We start from the raw sequence: 23,816 nt of genomic DNA on the forward strand, positions 1-23,816 counted from the left end.
GGCACCAATTTTGCTATCAAACATTGTTATAAAATGTAAATTTAAGGCGAAGTACAACTGTATCAGTGTTAAATGTTAATACATTAACATTTAATTGGCTGTAGAACAAAGATTCTATAGCTGCTATTCCGAACAGGTGCGTCCCTTTAATTAAATTTCTGTCTTAACTTTACTTGAAGGGTTGGCTATAAGAAGTCACGATGTCTCACAACGTCCTGTCTTCATTTGAATCTGTAATACGCGAAAAGTTAATTTAACTAAAGTGTTGCTTCAAACTTCATGCAAAAATTCTGTGAAGTGGTTTTTCATCTTGGATTTCTCCGGTCCATTTGTCAGACTCACTTACATTCGCATTGTAATGAACCTTTTCACGGAGTCCTTTTTAAAAATGACGTTGACTTTTTTGTCAGAACATTTTTAAACTTATCATTGATTAAAAAAAAAAAACAGAGATAAAAAAAGTCGACTACCACGATAAAATAAATAATGAATCAAATCTTTAATGTCGTCAAATTTTTCGTCACGCTTTCTTCAATCAGATATTATCGGTCGCAAACGAACTCTGAATAATTAAAATGTTAACGACCAATAATAAACCCGTTTTAATTTCATTCTATTTGCATAATCCACCGTTATACTGCAGTCACAACTCACATCTGTCATCGCCAAAATTAATATCTATCACATTTTTAAGTAACCGTCTTTATAGTAATCGTTTGTTGATCATTTAACCAACAACACACGATTTTCTCATTGTAGTTATGAATAAAAAATTATAAACATATTAAGGTCAACTTAATAAACAGAGTGTTTTGTCGTTTCAACTAACTGGATTACAATCTGTAAAACAGATTATAAATGACGTGCTTGTGTCAAAAATAAATAAGAGCTTAACTTGATATGAATAGAGTTCATAGTTGTATCAAAAGATTATTCAATGGAAAATGCCAACTTCAATGTAACATTTCAATATAGGGATCTGCCAATCATTGATAGGTTATACAAATATGTCTGAGTTATCGGTGACTGACCTCGATTGTGAAGACTCCGCTCATATCAAATTTGAACAATTCATTTTTCTATTGTCATTTAATACGACAGTTTGTTGAGACGTGAACATATTTAAAATCTACAATGTTAATTGGCTCGGATATATGACACTTTGAACATCTATTACTATTATTTAAGAACAATCGAATTTATTTTTAATTATTCGAACATGACGATATCTTTACTCAAATATTTTTATTCTGTTTAATAGATTTTAACATGTATATATATGAATAGACAAATAAATATATAGATATATAAGTAATAATAATATAATGTAGACGTGTTTGGTCTAATAGATACATACAAAAAGTGTTGTCAGTACCTACGCTAGCAGCATATGTCATCATATACAATCCCGGGGGAAATCATATTCTGTCTTGATATTCAGACCTAATTAGAACTGTCCTTAACCGGACATAAATTATGGTCACCCAGTTTACCCACGCTCTTAAATTACAGATATTGTTCACGGTAAACATAATTTTAATTAACCAAACAGTTATTTCGTTGTAAAAAACATAAATCTCAAGTGAGATTCGTGTAGCCTTCCAAGTATTCTTATAGCAAACTGCTTCTATGAAACTAGACAAGAAAGATCGATAAAATCAGTCCGACTAGCATTCTAATATATATATATATATATATATATATATATATAATCATATACTTATTTATTGTTGTATTCCTTATTTCTTACTTTCTATAGTACTTATTCATAACATCCTTAGTACCAAAGAAAGTTGAAATTTATGGCATAACTAACAAGCATATTCAGGAATTAGTTAAGGTTATAAAATAAAAAGAGATAAACTTTATGTTTCAGTACTCAGGTTACGGTAAAGATATTTATAAGCCATTGTCTGTCAAACGGGTAGTGCAACATACGGGGGCGTTATACAGCGAGCGTTACCTTAAAAAATATATATGTTATTGTAAATTGAGATTCATATCAGATGAGAGACGAAACTATAAAGAAGCGTTAAGCGTTACCGGTGTCCACGCGTTTATAAATACCACCAGAATGATAACGTCGCGGCTCTATTTTTGTATAATTACTGAAAAAAATTAATGCTCTCATAAGACATGTTGAACTATTAACAGATTTAATAGACAGGAACGTTTTAACTTATAGGGAAGTCGTTTAACATGGCTTATAATAAAACTTTTTTTAATTGATGTTATTTAGTATCATGGGAATGGGTGAAAGTTAAAAACATCCAACTCCTCCAAAAAGGTTGTCAGTAATTATTTTTTCAGTCTATTCATATTTTTAAAAACTTGACGCGGATATATTTAAAGTTGACAGATGTTGTTTTGAAACAATTTTAATGTCATTTATAAGATCATATTAAAATCTAAATAAAATATCCTAATGGCTTCTCTTTTTGAATGTTGGATAATTAAGCAAGGAAGAGTATCTAAATACTATGGCATATAGTTATAATCTGCATTAGATATTTTAACAGTTGAATATACGTAAGAAGAACTGCTGAAAGTTACTGTTAAAAACTGTTAAAGTCCTTACAAATCCCTGTCATATTTTCCCAAACTCGTAAATAGTATAAACAAAAGATTGCCTGAATCGTCTCAGCACTCGGCTACGGAACATGCTTTACAGCGGCGCAACTATAAAAGGGTTAAAGTATTTGAATATCCATAACAGTGGGGAAGTGTCTCGATGTTTTGGTCCTATTGTATTTCCTCATCAATATTCCGAGTTGGTGCCTTTTTTTGGGAGACCTTTGTCCCTGACATTTAAAATGCCGTTGTTCCTATATTTACTTTTATCTTCCCGTTTCTTTCGTTCTTATAACTCTCAGATTAGTCTTCATGACAAAACAAGTCCTATATAGTCGTCAGTGTTGTCTATTAAAAAAATAAAGTATAACATTAATGTAAATATAATATAGATTTTTTTCTTGTGGCAACCAGAATATAATATGACATAAAATTATAATTTATTTTTTAATATTCCCAACGGGTTTGGAACTCGTGTCCCGCGGCTAAAAATAGAAAACACGACTTTTGTCATGTAAGCCTTTGTTTGGTAATGAGACAAAGTTTTATTAGCTTTTTACGTTACCAATAACTTATATGTAGTAAAATATATTTAAAATTATTTTTCATTTAAAACTATATGTATAAAAATGTATTGATGCAAAAAATACACATAACAAACTCATTGTTTTCGGTAATTTATGAACCTTTCTCAATAACACTTTCTTCGATAAAGATAATTTTTACATAAATTTTCAAATATTTGCATTATGTCACATAAAATCACGAATTCCATTGATGTTCGACAATCGTCGTATCACCCACAAATCCTGTTTTAGATGGGATGGTGTGTCATAAACGTCCAAAACAATTTTTATTAAGACATCAAATGTCGGATCTTAATATCAATTTGCATTTGGCCGACAACAAACATTACGACGGACGATCTCATGTTTATATAAAACATTCAAATTGTGTTTTATAAAATTGAATAAATTAATTGCAAATAAAAAAAATATGTACCTTAAGACTTATTTTTAGTATATTAGTAGAGAGTAATATTTATTGGAGTTAACTACTATAATCCTTTGAAACACATAATGTTATGAAAGTAATGAACATTATAAAATATACTGGTTCACATAATGAGATCTAAGATTTTCGCGAGTATTTCGCTTAGTAAATCCGAATAATACTAGTTTCATTTAAATTATAAAATATACTTGTGTTATATTCAATTATTTTTGTATCTGTCGCGACGTTTAAATTTATTTATAAAAGAAAGCTCAACGAATGCAAAATGCGGGAGGGTTTGTCTCGCTTCGAACGAAATTTCCATGCGGGACTTCCATACCCCACGTCAAGGACTCCAGGGCCGGCAGAGTGATCTTATCAAATATCAATTATTACTAAAACACGATTATAATATACTTTACTCTGATCATTAAATAATAAATCACTATCAAATGATCGCCGCTGTTGCTATGCGAAATTTTCGTCTCAAACAAAAGCTTTTATATGAAATTTTAATAAATATTTCATCGCAAATCTGTTATGATAGTAATAATTCGGTCTGTCATGTCGTCTCATTATATATTCTGCGTGGGATGAGAGCGTGCGTCCCTGTTCTGTTGCACAATGCATTTGATACGTGAGACTTTTGAGATTCGCCGATTTAACTCACACGTACAAATAAACGTTTTATTATTTAAAAAAACCCAGCGAATACCTTATACCGCAGCGCGTTTGACACTGAACTCTACCTGGAATGAATTACAGATTTTTAATGGAACACTGGTATCAGCAATTTAGGACTTTTTAATTTAACATATCATCGACTCTTAGTAATGGAAAGTGGCCACCACGCAAGTGACGAACGCTCGTAAAAATTAATTGTTAGCAATAAGGGCTATACATGGCCGGCGTGGGGTCGGATAGATTTAATTTTATGCCAAGACACGTTCCCGAAATTAAATGCCAGGAGTGTATGTATATCATTACTATTCCTTTTTTTTTAATTCAACGACTGTATTTCCTGTATAAATAATAAAGAAAGTTCTTCCTTTATCTTCTCTCACATTAATGTTTCTGCTTTTTTTTATAAATATGAAGCCGACAGTTTTAAACCGGCAGCCAATAACAACAAATCACGGTAAACATCAGACTGACGGACCTGTCCTCGGGCGAGGGATTCCAAGTTAACACTTAACAGCCAAGGAAGGGTTATTTGAAGTCATTCTTCATGTCTGAATTGCCAATAATTTAAAAAAATATATGACGTCAAGTTATAATACATACTTTTCTTTCATCGTAGCTACAGTGTGCTGGAATTGTATTACAAGGAAAAAGTTGTTTGGCACATCATTAAAAATTTATTAATTTGTTAGAAATGTTCCAAATTGTGGATACATTCGTAAAATATATCAAAAAAAAAAAAATAAATAATTGGCGCCTGAATGAACATATGCGACCTTTTGGAATTAATTTTAATGAATACCAATAAAGGTAGTGTTTAATGACTACATTTCTGTGCTGTATATATTAGGTCTTAGGTACCTAGTACTTTATGTATTGCCTTATATATCTACATACAATTACAGGAAATATAAAGATATTGGTGCCATATTTGTCAGGAAAATTTGAGTCTTATTCAGTTATTTCAAATGATAGATTAACTTTTTGCTGTTATTTTTTAATATATATATATATATATATATACATACTTAATCCTACAGTCCAATGGCCGAAACTGACACCCAATATAATTGTATTTTTTTAACAATGAAGCTAATTTATTTAAAACCAACATTTAAATGAAAAAAGCTATATATATAAAAGCAACTGTCTCCTAATTCCTCGTGTCTTTAAATTTTTTGTATGATTACTTTTAGTTGAACTCAACTTAATTTTTATGTCAAAAACATTATTATAGAAGTAACAAAGTAATTATCTCCCTTACGTTAACAGAATTCGTGATGCTTTATTGGATATCTTTGAAACTTTAAACAAAATAATGACCAAACATATATATTTATTTAATCCGATAAAGTAATATTAACAAAATATATTTTATACTTAGTAACGTTAAGGTATGACGATGACATGTACATTGATAAACATTTTGAAAAAAGCAATGGACACATCACGTCTGTAATTCGTCTGATGCGATCAATTCCACAGTAGACTGGTTGAGTTATCGTTCTATTTGATCGCTAATGCTCCGTTGTGTCATCTAAACGACTTACAGAGCCCGCTTTGTTTAGTCTGCCAGTGTCTATTGTATTGTCTGTACAAGGATATTCTTATCTTGTTAGTGGATTATGATTTTTCTTGTCAATTATTACACTAAGATTACATTGAATTAATATAGTTGGTTTGGATATACTATAAAAGATAACGTAGTGATATTGAATAAAGTAAAAAGGCATCGAAATAGGCATTAGACATAGGCATAAGATAACTTTCCAATTATAAGTTTATATACTTAATAGAGCATTTCAATCATATGTATTTAATATAGTTAGGTACATGTTACCGATACGATTCTGTCAATGTCTGTTTTGTTATCAATTTATTGGCCAGCAAACATTTCAATCGAATAAAATTATGATACGTGACACAGCCGTAATGGATGGTGTTTATTGAACTGTAACTAAATACTAAATAACGTACATTATATATAGATTCTAATTAGCTGCGCCTTAATGACGCAATCTGAGGTTCCGACACACCTCTAGCTAAAGTGGACCGAAATTGTTTATGTATGTATTTAAATGCATTTGACAAAAATGCGATAATCAACGTCGTTTGAACCGTGCGCTCGGAGCTGTTAATTAAGGTTTTACATGTAAAAACTATTCACAGACCAGATTCAATGGAATCGAAAGGCTTATTAGAATATTGGCGTAAGGGAAACAACTGCGAATTGGGCAACCGAAACTTGGCAAAGGCCAGCTGCAGTTAGAAACATTTATACTCAGTAAATGGAGCAAGAGAACAAATTAGTTAGGGAGTCAAAGATCTTAACGTACAGCCACAAGCCATAATGAACGCTAATTAGAAGAGCACAACATCGTTGAGGCGGAGTGAGACCCAGCGCCATTCAATTTGTAGATTAAAAGGGTCGAATTAATCGTTCTGAAATGTCATCGGTCCGAATAGGTTCTTGTGATCAACCACGTGGGAATTCCGTCCGTACGCTGCAAAGGTCGTCATATGAATGAAGTGATTGTCGGGTCAACATATTCAATTGATATGAATCTATAACTTCCACATACAATATGTATAAGGGACGCAATAAAAACGTCTTCAAATATCCCAGAGAAGTTTCGATTACGCCGGGCATGGAACATAATTGAAAGCGAGTCTATATCGGTTACTGAGTGGGCTGGCGCCGAGAGGTAACATACGTCCGCCATGTTTGAAAAATGCCCGCTCGTACCATTTTGCTAACAAGCAACTCACAACGCGACCATATTGGATTGTTGCTTCGCCGCTTTAAATTCAACAAAACAATGTATTCGTGCTCTTGTCACAGAGTTATTAGTTTATATCCTTGTAAGCACAAACCAGTTACATTTTCAACTTGATAATGATGCTAAATGAATCGACACTATAATGTATATAAATGGAAATTGTTGCCAGATATTGTTTATCAAATACGGAAATTTGAACTGAAGGTTGGATAGTGAATACGACATTTTATAGCAGCGAATAATTTAAACATCGAAAATACTTATTTTATATAAATATATAATATTTTAAACTTATTTTTTTTATCCAAATTAATTTATATTTTATTCAAACAGATTCAAACTAATTTTTTAAAACGATATTGTTCTTTACTATGGAACATTGGCGAATTGACAATAATTACCACAAGTAACCTAAATCTCGCTCCTTGTGCACAGTCAAATATCAGCATTTCTTAAGTTTACAACACTGAAAAATTTATTAATAAACAATAAATTAAACTTTCATCTCACCCGCCCGCGACCACGGTCACTGAAAGGTAATGGAAACTTCGAGAACAGATAGAAATATAATGATAGAAAAACTAGTAGTATACGAAAAAATTAAGTTTCATTAATAATTAAAATAAATGTCCTGTAGAAAGTGTTCCTCTGTTTTTCTAGATACTTTTATCAGGAAAGAGTTTTGGGTGAATCATTTTGATTAAATTTCCTTTGTAAGGATCATAATTTTCATTTTAAAATTTTGGACAACAATCAGAATTTTATTTTTAAAGGCATACCAATGTCATGTGAAGGAGAAATTTATGTAGTAGCATACTGAACAAATATTTCTGAATTGTTGTGACGTAAACATAGTTCCATAGAATAACAAAATTATTTTTTTTTATCATAAGTAATGGATTTTCTTATTTTTCTTAAATTATACAACACATATGAATTCTTAAAATTTCATGATTAAAAACTAACAAAATGAATTGAAAATATCTAATAGATAGATATTAATCCCCAATTTCGCTTGAGACCCTGTACAGTTTCCGAACGTGTAACAAATAGGTCCCACAAATCCACACTAACTCCTTGGTCTAACAATCATTCATCTATATCACTCGATCCAGTAATGGTTGACGCGGAGTCATGCGCTATTTATCGGTTGACATAAATAATTTATTATTCTATAGGCTGTAAATCAGCATCCAAGATTGATCGCGACATACCTGGATGTATTTCAACGTTATACAAGACGCCATCTTTTATTTTATGAAACGATCACATGTTGTTCACGATTAAAGATAACGTTTTCAATTAAACGAATGAATGATGAATATCCAATAAACATCATGTAAAAATTTAAATTTAAATTGAATACGTCTTTTTTGTACTTATTTAAATTATTTAATCGAATATTCTTATAATACATTTAGGTGTATCAGAGCCACCACTCGGATAGACTATTTAACGGATAAATGAGGAAAGCGTAACAGATTAAGACGAACATTGGAATGCACTTTAGAAAACGGTGTAAGCCCACACAAGACTTGGAGTACTTCTTACTAGCAAAGATCACAAAAATAATCGATTAGCGAACTCGATCTTAGTTTATGACCACAGATAGTTATAAACTATGACAATGACAATATATTTAATATAAAAAATAAATTTTGGCGTCATATATTTCTTAGTTCTTTTAAGCACCTGCCACATTCATGTATTAACTTTTTTGTTTATTTTCTTATCGTTTGTTTGAACATTTAATTCGCAATATACATTACCATCTCAACTCCTTGCGGTTTAAAACTCGAGTCGTGCACACAATAACGCGTCCAAGATGAAAATCATTCCAATCGACACGACCCGTCCTTCTCCTTACAAACTATTAAATTGGATTGCATTCTGATTATATATAGTTATTATACGAAACAAAAAAAAATTTTAAATTTGACCTAGCTCCTGAAATGTGTTATTAATTATATAGTGACAGTCCTCTAAAGAGCTCTCGACAACTAGTTTTGTTCTAAACAACCTCCAGCAGAATTCGAATAAACAATGTTTGATAAGTTCCATAGAATAATATGCTTTAGTGAAATAAATCTAGCCTACTATAGTCACGAACCATTTGTTAGCTGTATATTTATTATCTGTGAACAATGTACAACCTCGATGAACACACGATTTGAATGTGGATGATTAATTTAAATCAGAAGCTAAATATATTTAATCTCTTCAAATTATTATACGAAATGAATTTTTTAAATACACTTAAGCCGCAAATAATACCTGTGTATTTAACTCGACGCACGTTTCGAAAGCGGGTTTTATGATAATACTATTTAAAATATGTTTAAAAATGTCCATTACATATATGTAGTCGATTGAACAAATGCTATCACATAAATGTTGAGTGAAGCCAACGGCTGTTGCGCCATTTTTTATATCCATTTTGACAAACATTGACACCAATATATAACGCCGGAGGCTAGCTTTCTCCGTCAAGCCACTGTTTGGCGCCAAAATTCCTAATCTATGATTTGACAACACATAATAACTCAACATTTAAGGCTAATCTATGAATGCTTAGAGCAAAATGACTCTTATGTTTGTAACAAAGGTTCTTTAATCTTTTGATCATCTGATTATTAGATTTTATGCTTACATTTAAATTCTTATCGGTTATTAAAATCTTGACCCACTGGCGAGTCACGACTGACTTACACACATGTATCTAAGTATGAGATCCAAGCGTATTTCATATGCCATTCCGTTTTAAATCATACAATAGTCATAATTTTTAATAATCATACTTATTCTAGTTACAATCTGTTAAAAAATATATATATTATAAAACTAATAAATTAAATCAGGAGACATAAATCGTTATTTCAAATTAAGCAAAAATATTATTAAATTGAAATATCATAAAGTTAGAGTGACCTTTAAGTCGTGTTAAATCCGTTGTAATTACAGATTTGATACATTTCACTTGTAGCTCTGTAATTTTGCCACAGCTTAGAGCGAGCAATTACTAACTGATTAATAGCTGACACTAGGCTCGAGCTAGCTATTACAAAGATATAAAGCATCAAAAAATTACCCGCTAAATTTATATAGTCTTGGGGAGGAAAAGATATTACTTGCTTGCTACATAAAAATCATTTCAAAAACATAATTGACTAATTATAAGGGTCAATTCTAAAATATCTTAATAGTCGTAACTTTCTCGAACACATTTTATATAGTGTTCAAAATATACGTCGAGGAGTATTCTATTTCCGTACGTAGTTTGATTGTTCTGCTATCGAAGGTTGTGATAATTGACCCCTTCTCTAAACAATATTCTAAGATCGGATCCAATGTCTTAGAAACACCGAGACCATCATGCAGGTACTTCAAGAATAGTTCCAATTACGAACCACTCTCCGCCCTGGTTTATATACCTAACCAAATCAAGCTACCCAGGTATCACACAGAAGTAATTTTGAAATAAAATTACCCACTGATCTCAATAAAATGTCCAAAGACATTTCCATCTTAACGAATTAATCAACTCTAATAACGCTATATTAAAATTGTAATTAAAAGTGTCTGTGCGTTTCGGGGGGCGTGACCCCATTTAACGGTCAGATAATTAGCAATTTCGTTAAGACCCTTTCATTAATTTGCCTGCCAAATTAAACATGCCGTACACTAGGATATCATAAGTTAATTGGCTGCCGGATTTTTTAATAATAACAGGTAACTTTATATTAATATCATCGACTAATATCCGAGGATATTCCATAAACGGTAATTTTAAACGTTATATATATAAGGAATGTATTTAAAGATAGTCTTAAAATATCTAAATTTATTTAGAAAAATAATTAAAATATTTATATTGTTATCAATTAAAAAGTTTTTATTGATATTGAATAAGAACTGGCAAATAAATAATAAATATCTTAATTTTAGCGTTACATATATAAGCTGGTTTTATTATAAATTAAATTCTAGTTTAAAAATGTATGAGTCTAAGGAAAATGTGTCAAACATAAAATAAAGACGCCATTTTGTCTTGAACCTCCAAAATATGTTTACCAACTCTCCAACAAATTACTTTTAATTATAAATTACTTTTACGACTTTAATTTTTTTTAATTATGTGAAAGTTAAAAGTGCTAGTGTTTAGAATGTTCAATGCGAGCGTTCCGCTTAATGTTTAAATCGTATAATTGTTGACATAAACTATGTACGTGACATTTTACTAAAGCTGTACTGTATGCCATTCAGATGTCTCGTTGGCGGTAATCGAGATACAAAAAAAATTTTTGATGCGTTCCATTTAAATGGGGTTTCATTTCAAAATTTACAAGAATTACAATTTTACAAGCTTTTACATAACTTGCCATGTATGTTAAGTTCGGGTGAAATCTTACGAATGATTTTTTTTCAACCGATGGAACTGAAATTCTGTAATGTCCAAAAACAGGGTCAATTTGATTGATAATGCACGGCTATAGTGACGTCATTGCGGAATATCCAACATGTCCGACTATTTTTAATGCACAGCTCTATCATAAATAGCAAATGAAAGGACTTGTTACTTGTTAAGAATAACTCGTTCAATAAAGTAACGTGATTATAAATATTTTCCTTCTAAATTCAATCAACAGCTCGCATTAAAAGAAATCACGTTTAATTTATATACACCCTGTATATTTTTTTATGGAGATGAACTTATGAATACTTTAATATCAAACGACTATAGTTGATTTCATTGTTTTGTAGTTGGAGCGCCCGAGGCGAGAAAGTTATCAGAAGTAACTTTCAGATACTTCTTATTTGTTTATTTTAAGATAAGTTCTATATTTAATTACCCCAGTACTTAAACTATCAGGGAAGCTGAGACACGATATTCATCTTATAATAATAACACCAGTGTCAGATGCAAAGTTTATTAAGTCTTTTAAATATTCTATTAAGAAAACTTTAATACCAGAATGACTTTGTTATTCTTCGTAATAACCCGATCTTTTGTTATTTAATCACATGCGTACGTCGATTCTAGAATCGGTTTAACTAACTTTTTTTCATGAACAAAAAGAATCTGAAATAAAACAGACGCTAAAAAATTATTATTAATTTAAACTTCACATTTTAATAAAGACATCAAAGTGTATATACACCACACCAGCAAGTTACAGCATTGTCCTTAGCACTTATATTATATCACATAATGTTTCATAAACCGTAGTTATCGTCCAAATTAATGTAACCCTTAAATTTTATGTATTCCTCTGAAGAAATCCGCGTAAGCAATCAATTGGCGCTTTGAAATTAACTTGTTACCGACCAATGAAAAAACATACAGCCACGCTAATTTACAACGCGCTTAAGCAATAAAGAGGTTCAATATGAAAATATTGAACAAAAAAAATTACGTACAAAATATTAATCTGTGCGACAATCGTGTGAAATGTTTCACGCGTATAAAATTTGCATTCTTATTACTTGATTTTAAGATGATATTTCGAGGAATTTTAACGAAACACGAGAAGAATGGAATGGCAAAGGATCTTGGAGTTCTCTCTCAATATTGGCTTACATTGCCTTGACAGTACTAAATAGCACTTAATAGCTACTTTTTAAATGACTTTTTAAACTTACAACCGCCATCAGCTTTATTTCAACATATAAATGTATGAATAGTAAAGTGAAAATGACATTTAAGTGACATAAAATTGCAAATCGGTATGTAAATGCCCTTGTATCAACGTAAAAATATACATAATTATAAAAATAACGTACTTACTCGGTTTTTTTTAAAAACTGATATAAATGGATGATATTCAAAGATAATATTGTAATTATATTTTAAATGTCTCTCCACTAGTTGTATATTCTTCTGTGACGGAAGATTTTATTTTTTTGAGTTTTTTTACGATTTTATAAAACATTTCATAAATAATATACTCGTAAATTAAAAAACCTTTACCCGATTAGGAAAAAAATAAATAAAACGTATTTTTTTTTTAGTTCCATTATAAATTCGTCTTTCCGTTAAAAATACATTTATCCTCGTTTAGTTTTAAAAACACATATTTTTATTTACTTTGTGACTAACTAAAGATATTTTACTTTATTTTTTTTATGATAATTAAAATAATACGAAAGATGATAGATCGGTCATTGAAATTTATAGTTTTGAATGTTAATACATGTATAATGTATTTTAATAATGAAAACTAACTATTGGAGGCCATTTTTATTATGTAATAAATGTATTTATCAAACCATGCATTGTGGAGGCTGGCCGTTTCCAAGCGTCAATTCGGCCGGCGAAAGTGTTGGCGTACGTGTCACTCCGGTCGCCAATTCGATTTCCTGAACTTCCTCGCTCTCACGCTTATCACCAAATCAAAGTGAATGTGGAACGGTTTATCTAAAGCTAATAGCCTATAATGTGGAACGTTAAATATCATATTAAAATTAATTCGTAAAATTCTCTCACACTCCCCATACCATACCGAACGAATGTACAGTAATAAAATACATTTTAATGGAAACAATGTTAATTTAATCAACACACAATAAAAAAAACCGTTCGTTAAAAAATAAGAATTGATTATAGTAGGATTTAATTAATAATGTCGCTTATAGGAGAGAATCATTGACGTCATCGCTATCGATTTACCAATAAAGTCATCAACAGATGGCGCTAGTAGTATGTTTTACAAATGTATCTATTTTCGTCTGACCGTTCTCAAGTGGCGTTGGTGTATTGGTTACAACTTATCGTTAGTGACTGCGCACGCGCGTTCAATCCGCACCAAAGCTTCCCATAATATTCTGGCGTCGGTGACCCTTGTTCCGAAGCCTTGCATAATGGGATAGAAGATATCGGTGCAGCAACAAGTGGTCATGGTTCCTATGTGAAGCTCACTTCTGTTAAGCCTCGAACATATTTTTTTTATCAACAAGAAACAACCAAATTTATTAAAATTTATAAATTTTCATACTTCAAAAAAGATATGCGTGACTAGTTTAATGCTAAAATGGCTCATCCATAATAATCTTAACATGTGCATAAAAAGTACGGATTAAAATAGTTACATAATGAATACCATTAAGCGCTGATTTCCGTCTGAAGAAAGCGGTTGATAATTCCCCGTAATTATTATTAAATACCTTTTATAAACGATTGATTGTTTTGCGTAAAAACTTTCGTTTTTATCCACACAAGAGCTCTTTAATTACGAAAGTATAGCCCATAATGGGTTCCTAATTTATATTTACGATAAAAAATTTCCTGAGAAACTTTTCGTTGACGCGTCCTGTCTTTTGATGCACATATAATATGGGATTAATAATTTTGTTATATTAACATTCTTCTTATAATTCCGCAACTTTAATTCTGAAAATAATTTAACAGTAGATTAACATATATTTATCTATCAGAAATCCTAGAGGCAATGATTTATTTTGAATTCTATATTTTTATAACATTTATATTTTATGTTTAACCAAATACATTTTTTTTGTTTATCATTAAACATAATACTTACATATGTTTAAAACTTTAGACAAAGTCTTAAACCGGTAACTTGTATTTCTCTGGGATTCAGCTCCTCATCCCACGGGATACCTTGAAATAAAAACTTCCCCATATCCTATCTTCGTTATATTAACGTGCAAAATTTTATTCAAATACTTTCAGAAGTTTAAGCAGTATACAGACATACATACTTTATATTTTATAAATATATGCGCATCGACATAACATTAGTCGTTGGGAGCTGATGATAAACTCTTGAACAATCTATTTAATACAACGAGATGGTCTGTAACGTTTAACACAATAAGGACGCAACAGCTTTCTATAATTTTATTATTCACGATGCGTTTCCCGTTTCCGTGTTTCTTTTTATTTTGTTAAAAATAAAACACTTTCAAATCAATGGTACAACTCGAGAGGCCTATTACTGTTTTCATTCTAAACAACTGAGATTAAAATTGTTATAACTCGATTTCTGCAATAATAACATTAAAGTATGTACTAGTCATTAATTGAAAATAACAACAAAAAATTTTATATTTTTTTATATTTATATGTATAAATATTTGTACACAACTTTGACTATGAAGTTGAATAATGAATGTCTATCACTATAAATGTACATATGCGTCTAATTCTTTACATAGAATTATTTAAGGCGAGAATCGAAGAAAATTAAGACAGTGTATATAAAAAAAAATATAGATTCAATTTAAAAATATAGTAATGAGTAAGTTAAAATACGATTCATTATTCAAATATATTTATGCCAATTTTTTTACCGTGTGATTTAAGTTTAGTTATCAAATGAACTGAAAGGTCATTTGATATGTCTTTAGCAACATTTTTTGAAGGTTACATTAATTATAAATCTATAATAAGTACGAATTTAGCCAAAAATAAGAATAAATTGAGGTACAGAAGGCAACCAATTAGTGTTGAGATCCATCAATCAGTGGAAGGCTTTCGAGGTTTCTCGATAATAACAAATTCAGCATTTGTACTAATACATTCGACGTTATATTTATTTAGGTTATTGACCCTGGTTCGATAGACAACTTGAAACCAGGATTGATTTTCTTACAATTTTCATGAAATAAATTATGATACAGTCAGTGGTCGCTGTTAAATTCAATTGGAGTAATTAAATCCATTATGATATCTAAGGAACTAAACGAGAAAATCACAGTTTTTATGGTGAATAACTTATTATTGTCAGTTTTTTTTTATATACATATATGTCATGTATTTAAACGAGAGTCGAGAGCGCGGTACTAATCTGTCCATCACATCATAAATATATTGACCGTTATTTTTGCTAAGTCCAAGCTCGAATCACACTAAAGACGAAGCGTCGCGCGTTTTTCATTCAATAGCCTATGTTAATAATATTATGTGCGAATATTTATGAATGATAGACTCTTATCGCCTTCTGTGTAGTGTGTTACAAACTTAGACTAAACGTACCGATCAAGCTCGTTCGATTTTTTCTCGTCAGCCGACTTTCACATACGTCGTGATCTGTATACTTTTTGTATTCAATATTTTAACGATTTACAAAGACTTTTATGCTTCTCGTTAGGATAAAGAACTTCTTAGACTGCTACACGGCTGCGACTGCTCTATGAATTTTGATGTTACAAATTTTTCTTTAAGCGTTATACCATTTGGTTTTTCGGTTATTATATTTTTCTCCAGCAGACATACATAGATTAATCTATTAATGTATCATAAATTTTTTAAATATATGATAGAAAAAATGCAGTTTCAAATTATCAAATGGTAATAACACAGCCTCATATTCTAGAAAGTATTAATATTTATAATATTAGTCTCATAGGTATGACCAATTAGTTACATTGATACAGAATATTGCTGAACGCGTCTAAAAATAAACGTAATAAAGCTGGCGCCGCATAATTGTGTTTTAATAAAGTCTGAGAATGTCGCTATAATCGAACCTTAGTACTTATATATAATAAAATCGATATGTTGCCTACTTCATATGTTAATTGAATAAATGTACCCCCGTGTGAAAAAAAACATTTTCCACAACATATCCGAAGTCATACAGCCAATATTCAACTATTCCGCCGAAAAGCAACAAAACTTTTTGTACATATATTTCCGTAAATTACACGATAAAGGCCATTAATGAGGAAGAAAAAATTAAATTACAAACAAATTAGCAACTCCACGTTCGCCGTCACGATCGTGTCTATTAGGGTGGAACTCTATGGCGAGTATATCCTTTGTTCTGTAGCTACTATTACATAAAATCGTATAAAATCGATTAGCAAATTATTATACGATAATTTCTTAATCAATAAAATGTGAAATTATGGATGGTATATCGTCAAACAATACTAAAAATCGATTTTTTAATCGACAATTGCAGTGAAATACAATGCAACAGATTAGGTAAAAAATATGTATGAAATGTTTTCTATTTACGTAAAACTAATGGTCATATAAAAAGTGCTTGATTTTCTAATCCCATTTGGTAACGTAAAAATTATCAATGATTTAAGAGGTTACACCGCCTTGATATGCCTTTCACCCTAGACTAACTGTCGGAAGCGAACAAAGCTATCAGGCCAGTAGGTGAATACGTTTTATAAAAATTTCATTTATCTATATTTAAGAAACATTTACGTCGAGATTTAGTTTATGCTTAAAATAATTTTATATTTTTAAATGAAAAGCCTATGCAAAGATTTTAATCGCTTTAAAAACTTCCACGGTCATTAATAACATTTACGTTCTAATAAATGACAGTTTTTGTCGTTTTTATTTAATTTATCTAAAGCTTTATGCCGTGAACGACATTCAGTTTACTGTGTTCCAGAGATTATGTCAAATCGTCTCATAAATAAAGATACGCAGTGCAATAATGACGCAACTCCCTTCGTGTGGAGTCGAGTTAATGTGATAAAAGAAAGTATGGAGTTGTTTGCCAGATTAGTACGGTCTTAGTGAACCCGACATTTTGCCGCACCTCCCGCTACACCGATCATGAACTAAGGAGATGACCAAGTTCAAGAACTCTTCATACTATCTCATATAGTTTGCGATTAATGAGAGAGATGTTTTTTTAATTAAAAAATTAATCACCTCTTTCACTTATTAGTGTGACTTCCAAGAAATAACGTAAGGAAGCGGGCGATCGTTTTGAAATAACGATAAATTTGCGTAAATGGTACGGCTGCTAAATAATTGCAAAATATTAAAACTCAAGAGGCGTATTAATTTAAAATCGTTGCGTGCTTTTAATTGAAAACATAATTTCTCTTTTTCAAAAGAGCCGTCTCTCAGTTTAAACGTCGAATGTAGAGAAATGTCGGCATTCTTAATTTTTAATTCAGCAAATTCGTAAACAAACAAAGAGGTTTTTATAAAAATTATTCATTTGCTAACGCTAAAACCAAACAAAAATTATTACATCCGTGCACATTACGAAGTATGTCACGAGAAAAACTTAGGTATTCCACGCTGTAAATTATGACGTTTGTAAAGAAGAAAAAATGTTACATGAAACTCCGTCCCACTCATTAGTCAAAACAATCTGAGAGACATTTGAATATCTGCGACATCGTCTCGTTAAAAAAGTTTCACGTTATTTGAATCAATATTTTTGATATATTTCATTGTCCGCCATTAGCTCCATCGATTCGGCAGGGGCAATTAACTGTCGGATCGCCTCGATCATGATTGATGGTGTTAGACGTTAGCTTGTTACTAGACCTGGCGCCTCCCTGTTCTTATCGTGAGGGATGAACGCTCATTTTGTTAATGCGGTCGACGACGCACAAACCAGATAACCGAGTTCAGCTACTTTGACGGGAACGCGATTAACGCGCAGCTCTGAGGGTTTTAAATATATTAACACTCGCTCATGCTGCTGTTAAGACGAGGAAGCATCAACGCACTTGAGCTCGCACGGCGCCTAATATGAAAATAATGTTCTAAATGTATTTCGTTACTGGTTTATAATGTTATATGTTACACTCTGTTTTATACTTTACAATATTTTTGTTGTCTGAGTGGAGTTTCACTTTATTTGATATGTCGTCATCTATCTTACTTTTAATAACTTGATCCATCTTACTTTATATTATAGCCAGTCTTTCTACTTATATTTTTATGATATATCCTTATTGCCGTTATAATAGATTTTTCAACAAAATGAGTCTTGCGAAGTCGAAATTCAATTTAATTTTCTTTATCAACACTATTTCAATGGCGTATTGATTAATATGTTTGATACAGTTCGACAATTTTATAGCTAACTATGTGTATATTATAGCTAAGTATATATAGGTAACTGATACATGTGTTTATTTTCCAGTGGGCGGTATGTCCCGCGGAGGTAGCGGCGCTGGTAAGACAGCGACTGCAAAGCGAGTGCCTCCGCCAGCGGTGCCAGGGGATGCATTCGGGACTCCGCAACACAGACACTCGGGCTCGAGCTTCGGCTCTCAGGGCTATGCCTCGTGTGAGGAGCAGGCGTACCCCCAGCCCCCTGACACGCCTTCACATACAAGAGGTAAAAGATCTAGCATTCAGTGTCACCAGTCACTAGTGTTGTTTCAAATTCCAGTACAGAACTGAAGCTGACTGACTACGTGTTGGAAAATTATTTATTTCATGAAAAATTCTTTATAATTTATTCTCGTACTTAAGATATTTTTTAAACATGCCATAGCCCTTTCGAACCTGAATCATGCAATCGTGAGTTTTAACTTAATTTTTTTTTTATCGTGTTGTATACCTAATCGTCAAAAATAATTTTATTACAAACTTGCTATAAAATTTAGTTATGATTTTTTCTGTAACGTACTTGCAGTTTTATTTCTACATGTTCCCGACTTTTAAAATAAAAAAAAACAGTTTTCAATAAACTTAGTTCCATTGAAAGGAGTACCCGCGAAAATCCTGGTTCATTATTTGAACATCCATAAAAAAACTTTCCTAGGGACCACCTTCCTATTAATCATGGTTATCAGTATCAAATGTATGATATTGATCGTTAAATTCCATGATATCCTTACCAGATGATCACTCGGACTATGGCAGCACTGTGTCGGGTGTGTCCGGTGCTAGCGGGAGTCTCGGCAAGAGTCCTGCTGGGGGAGGAACCTTCACCTTCCCTCCACCCACCCAGCCCCTCACACACAAGGCAGCTGTATACTATCATCACCAACTAGCGCTGAGTGATGACCAGGGCATAGATATGACACAGGTAACACGACTGTAATTTTTTCAACAACAATTTTATTAATGTTACTTCTGTGTAAACATTCATTAGCATTAACAACTATTCAGTCACGTCACTGTTTTTGATTATTAGAGCCACCATCGCTACAAACACATCAAAATATACTTAGTGTAAATAAGAACAGTTCTGACGGCCAGATATTTATTTATACATATGTATATGGTCGCAACACTAACGTCTATCATGACAAAAAATGTATGAAACTCCCCTCATGTTCTCAAACTTACCAAATGTTTACCAATCAGTTTTCATATTTCCTCAAGTTTGACGAAGCGTTTTCAGTGTTTCATTATTATGCATAGTTGTTATAAGGATATCCTAAATACATATCAAACACCTGCCCTGTATTACAGAGTCCCGGGCGCGACAGTCCCGGTTCATCCTCGGGCTCCGCTGGTTCAGGGTCCCGGCACTCGTCCGCGTCTTTGGACAGCGGCCGAGCGTCCGGTCGGATGCCTCACCATCATCACGCCACCTGCCACTGTGGAGATACCGTCGATAGAGTGCGGGCCATGATCGGTCAGGGACTACCGGTGAGCGATAATCTGAATAAAATATACCTTTACCTGTGACTTCACACGGACTGCGGGGTCTCTGTTATTAAGTAATCCCTCGGGAACATCTGGGAATTTTGGAATACGTCCTGTTCAGACATCTGAAATAAGTTACTGCAGAGTTTCATCTAAATCTGTGGAGTATTTTTTATTTGTATCATTCCATACATTTTTTACGCTTCTCGTTCTCTCATCTACATATTTTAAAAAAAGCGTCTATTAAAATCCCAAACTCTATAATGTCTTTAACACAAAAATCAACTTTGTGTCAAGAAGGTGGCACTAAAAGAAAATGTTGTTATTCTCAAACCAGGACCATGATATTATTCATGCATGGCTGGCGGATTTACAAATGGAAGAATACGCTAGACTGTTCGTCGAAGCGGGCTACGATCTGGCGACCGTTACTAGAATGACGCCCGAGGACCTCACAGCGGTCGGCATCAAGAAACCAAACCATCGCAAGAGGTTAAAGGCTGAACTCACCAACCTCAACGTGCCCGACAATCTGCCTGATTACATCCCGGTAAGATAATATATCAACAGGAATAAATAAAAGGTTTATTATTTGAATAGAAAAAATACTTCTCATTATTGTCAATGATTTGATCCAAATACTGATATGACATAATGTACATAAAAAAATATAACAAAGGGATAAGCGTGATCATATTGTATTCCTTTGTTTGCCTTTCATCCAGACTGCATTATCTTGTGACTAAATTACAAGTAATTATTCTCATCTCGAAGTTTGTGTAATGTGAAAGACAGTAATTAAATTACCAGAATATTTTTCTAAATCAGTCATGTTTTTTTGGAACTTGTCAGCATTAAGGGGATATTGTTTTTGTTCAGGGTTCTCTGGAGGAATGGCTTCGTCTGCTGCGGTTAGAGGAATATGGGCCGGCTTTAGTGGCGCAGGGATATCGCACGGTGCATGACGTCACACAACTCGCCTGGGAGGTACGTACATATGTCCATTTTTTTTTTTAAATATATTTGGAACATTAAAACCATTGTTTAACTGATGATTACTTTCGTTCGTTTCAGTCCACATCTTATTTCTTTTTGGTCAAGTACATTGACAGTAACATCACTTGAGAATTAATTCGCATGGAATTAATCATTCTTTTATTTCTTGAATATCAGTTTTATTTTCTCTGTGAGAATTTAATCGTTTGATATGAGGGCAACTCCACGAGAGTCAAAGGCACTCAATGATATCTCGATTTACATATATGAGATTCCTTTGCTAAATTATTTAAATATTCTTACATACGAATTGTTGGTATTAAAAATTTATATCCGTAAAAAACATACTTGACTTCATGTTATTAAAATTGTAACTGGTGTATTTAAAATGAGAGAATTGAATGTTTCAGGATCTAGAAGATATGGGCATAGTTCGTTTGGGACATCAGAAGAAAATTTTGCTTGCCATTAAAAGAGTGAAAGACATCAGGGCGGGGAAGCGAAGCATCAGCAGCCAAGGATCGCTCGATTTCACGAGACTATCTGGACAGGTACGGAACACTAAACACTAGATTCTAGTATTTGTAGTGATGTTTTAGACCTAGAACCTTCTAGATGGGCCTTATGAGAGCGGATCCAAATCTTTATCGTCTACCCGCAAATTGATCCGCTATTATAATGGATCTGTTTTTGATAGTCAATAGTTTACACGTTCTGAGATTTTATTTAAAGCATCACTTCAAATTATTTCTTTATTTTATATTTTACTTGTTAACATCATTTAATCATTAATCCATTATAATCATCTTTAACATTATTTTCTCTTTCTAATTAAATTAAATTTCTAATGATGATCTATGAAAATAACATTCGAATTATATTAACAATAAACTAACGCTTAAGATATTAGAGCGTTTTATTGGTCCCCATGAACAGACGATAGGCTTTAAATGTTAGTAAGAACGCCCAGCACTAAATTTTCTTTGCAAATAAAACGTGATTATATTGGGAAAATGAATGTCTGCATCGTATCAATTGGTTCCGAGGTAATAAAATCGATGATTTTCCCGACACGTTCGTTCATTCGGTTCCTCTTCCGCTTTGACTTCCAAGTCTCCTTCCATCTCCATCATGACAACTCTGCGACTTGCATTCCGAGAGCAATGTCGTCGTTGATAGAACAGTCGCAGAGCTGTAACCATCAACTTCACATCAACGGCTGCATCCTCATAGCCCAGAGCAGCATGTGAATGTTTTTTTTTATTTTCTTTTTCCAAACACCAAACCGCACTTGGACGTAAAGGATTTATATACCCGAGAGCATTACCAGCCGTGGGAGAGGAGGAGTTACCATAAACCCCCCGATCTAAAGTTTGACGCTCTACCGACCCTAGCCACTGATTTGGTCCCCATCCAGGTATGAATTTGCTGAATGACCACAGCACCCGGCTTTATGTGCACCCGTCTTTATTATCGTGTGTGTTCGTGACCTTATATTTCTCGTTTAGGATATGCACAGTAGCTAGTTACTTGTTTATATATTTATATACAACCGGCATGGTATGTAGTAATTAATCACTAATACGATGCGAATATTTTTACAATATTAATGAAATATTAAATTATTATTTCAGCATGATTAAAACCAAAGATAAATATTTGGATTTTGTTTGAGTTCTTTGTATTTTGATATCGATTTGATAAGAATATGTATCGTTAGTTCAACAACTGAATGTGACATTTGACATTACAGATACGTCATCCGCGCGGGAAATCCCTCGAAAGTCTAGAAGATCCGACGGAAAGGACTTCCCATACAACGTTTTCACCTGAAGCAGGGTTCTATTATGGAGGGCAATGGAGACGTTCCTATGACGATGGGGATATAACACCCACAAACGACAGCTCGTACGAAGGCGGTGGAACCCTGCCGCGTCCGAGGGGCTTAGTACGACCGCGGCCCGTCGCCAAAATACAAGCCACTCCAGCATACAGAGACAAATCACCAGATTACACCTACGACGAGATAGCGTACTCAGCTAGATTACAACGCGTCGCGTACGGCGCGAGTCCTCACGTGGCGAGGAAGCCCCCTCCAGAACCGCCCAAACGTCAAAGTTCCCAATACGCACCGTTCACGAGATTTGGTCAAACCACGGTCGAAATCCATCCAGAGAAGAGTCTTCCATTGAGTCTGCCCGCGTATCCAAGTTCAGATTCCTTGAGCGTCTCTTTGGACAGCACGGGGCTATTGCCGCCGCCGCCCGCACCTTCCTCTCCGCCCAGGAGATACGAAGACGATAAAATGAGGACCGGATCCGACGCTAGCTTTAAGGTGAGCGTCAATATAGGTCCATAGTATTCACTAATAAAATATGAATAAGAACTGACTTTCTTCAGATATTTCAGTATTCCTTGGGAGAATTTAGTTTAAATTACTCTCAGAATAATATTTATTG

At 32.8% G+C, this 23,816-nt stretch overlaps 1 protein-coding gene across 6 annotated transcripts in view; it reads left to right on the top strand.

The window, feature by feature from the left end:
• The window catches only part of LOC116775740 (caskin-2), a 133,791-nt gene that overhangs the window by 107,910 nt on the left and 2,065 nt on the right, over positions 1-23,816 (top strand). For 5 of the 6 annotated variants that reach the window (XM_061521202.1, XM_032668750.2, XM_032668720.2 and 2 more), the window contains 8 exons: positions 18,902-19,099; positions 19,608-19,795; positions 20,185-20,364; positions 20,699-20,911; positions 21,241-21,348; positions 21,768-21,908; positions 22,661-22,774; positions 23,111-23,692. In XM_061521202.1, coding sequence (XP_061377186.1) covers positions 18,902-19,099; positions 19,608-19,795; positions 20,185-20,364; positions 20,699-20,911; positions 21,241-21,348; positions 21,768-21,908; positions 22,661-22,774; positions 23,111-23,692 — 1,724 coding nt within the window. The remainder of the gene's footprint in view (positions 1-18,901; positions 19,100-19,607; positions 19,796-20,184; positions 20,365-20,698; positions 20,912-21,240; positions 21,349-21,767; positions 21,909-22,660; positions 22,775-23,110; positions 23,693-23,816) is intronic. The other variant, XM_032668728.2, reaches the window with a different exon arrangement.

The sequence above is a fragment of the Danaus plexippus genome, chromosome 8 (genome assembly GCF_018135715.1).
Source record: "Danaus plexippus chromosome 8, MEX_DaPlex, whole genome shotgun sequence".
NCBI classification, from domain to species: domain Eukaryota; kingdom Metazoa; phylum Arthropoda; class Insecta; order Lepidoptera; family Nymphalidae; genus Danaus; species Danaus plexippus.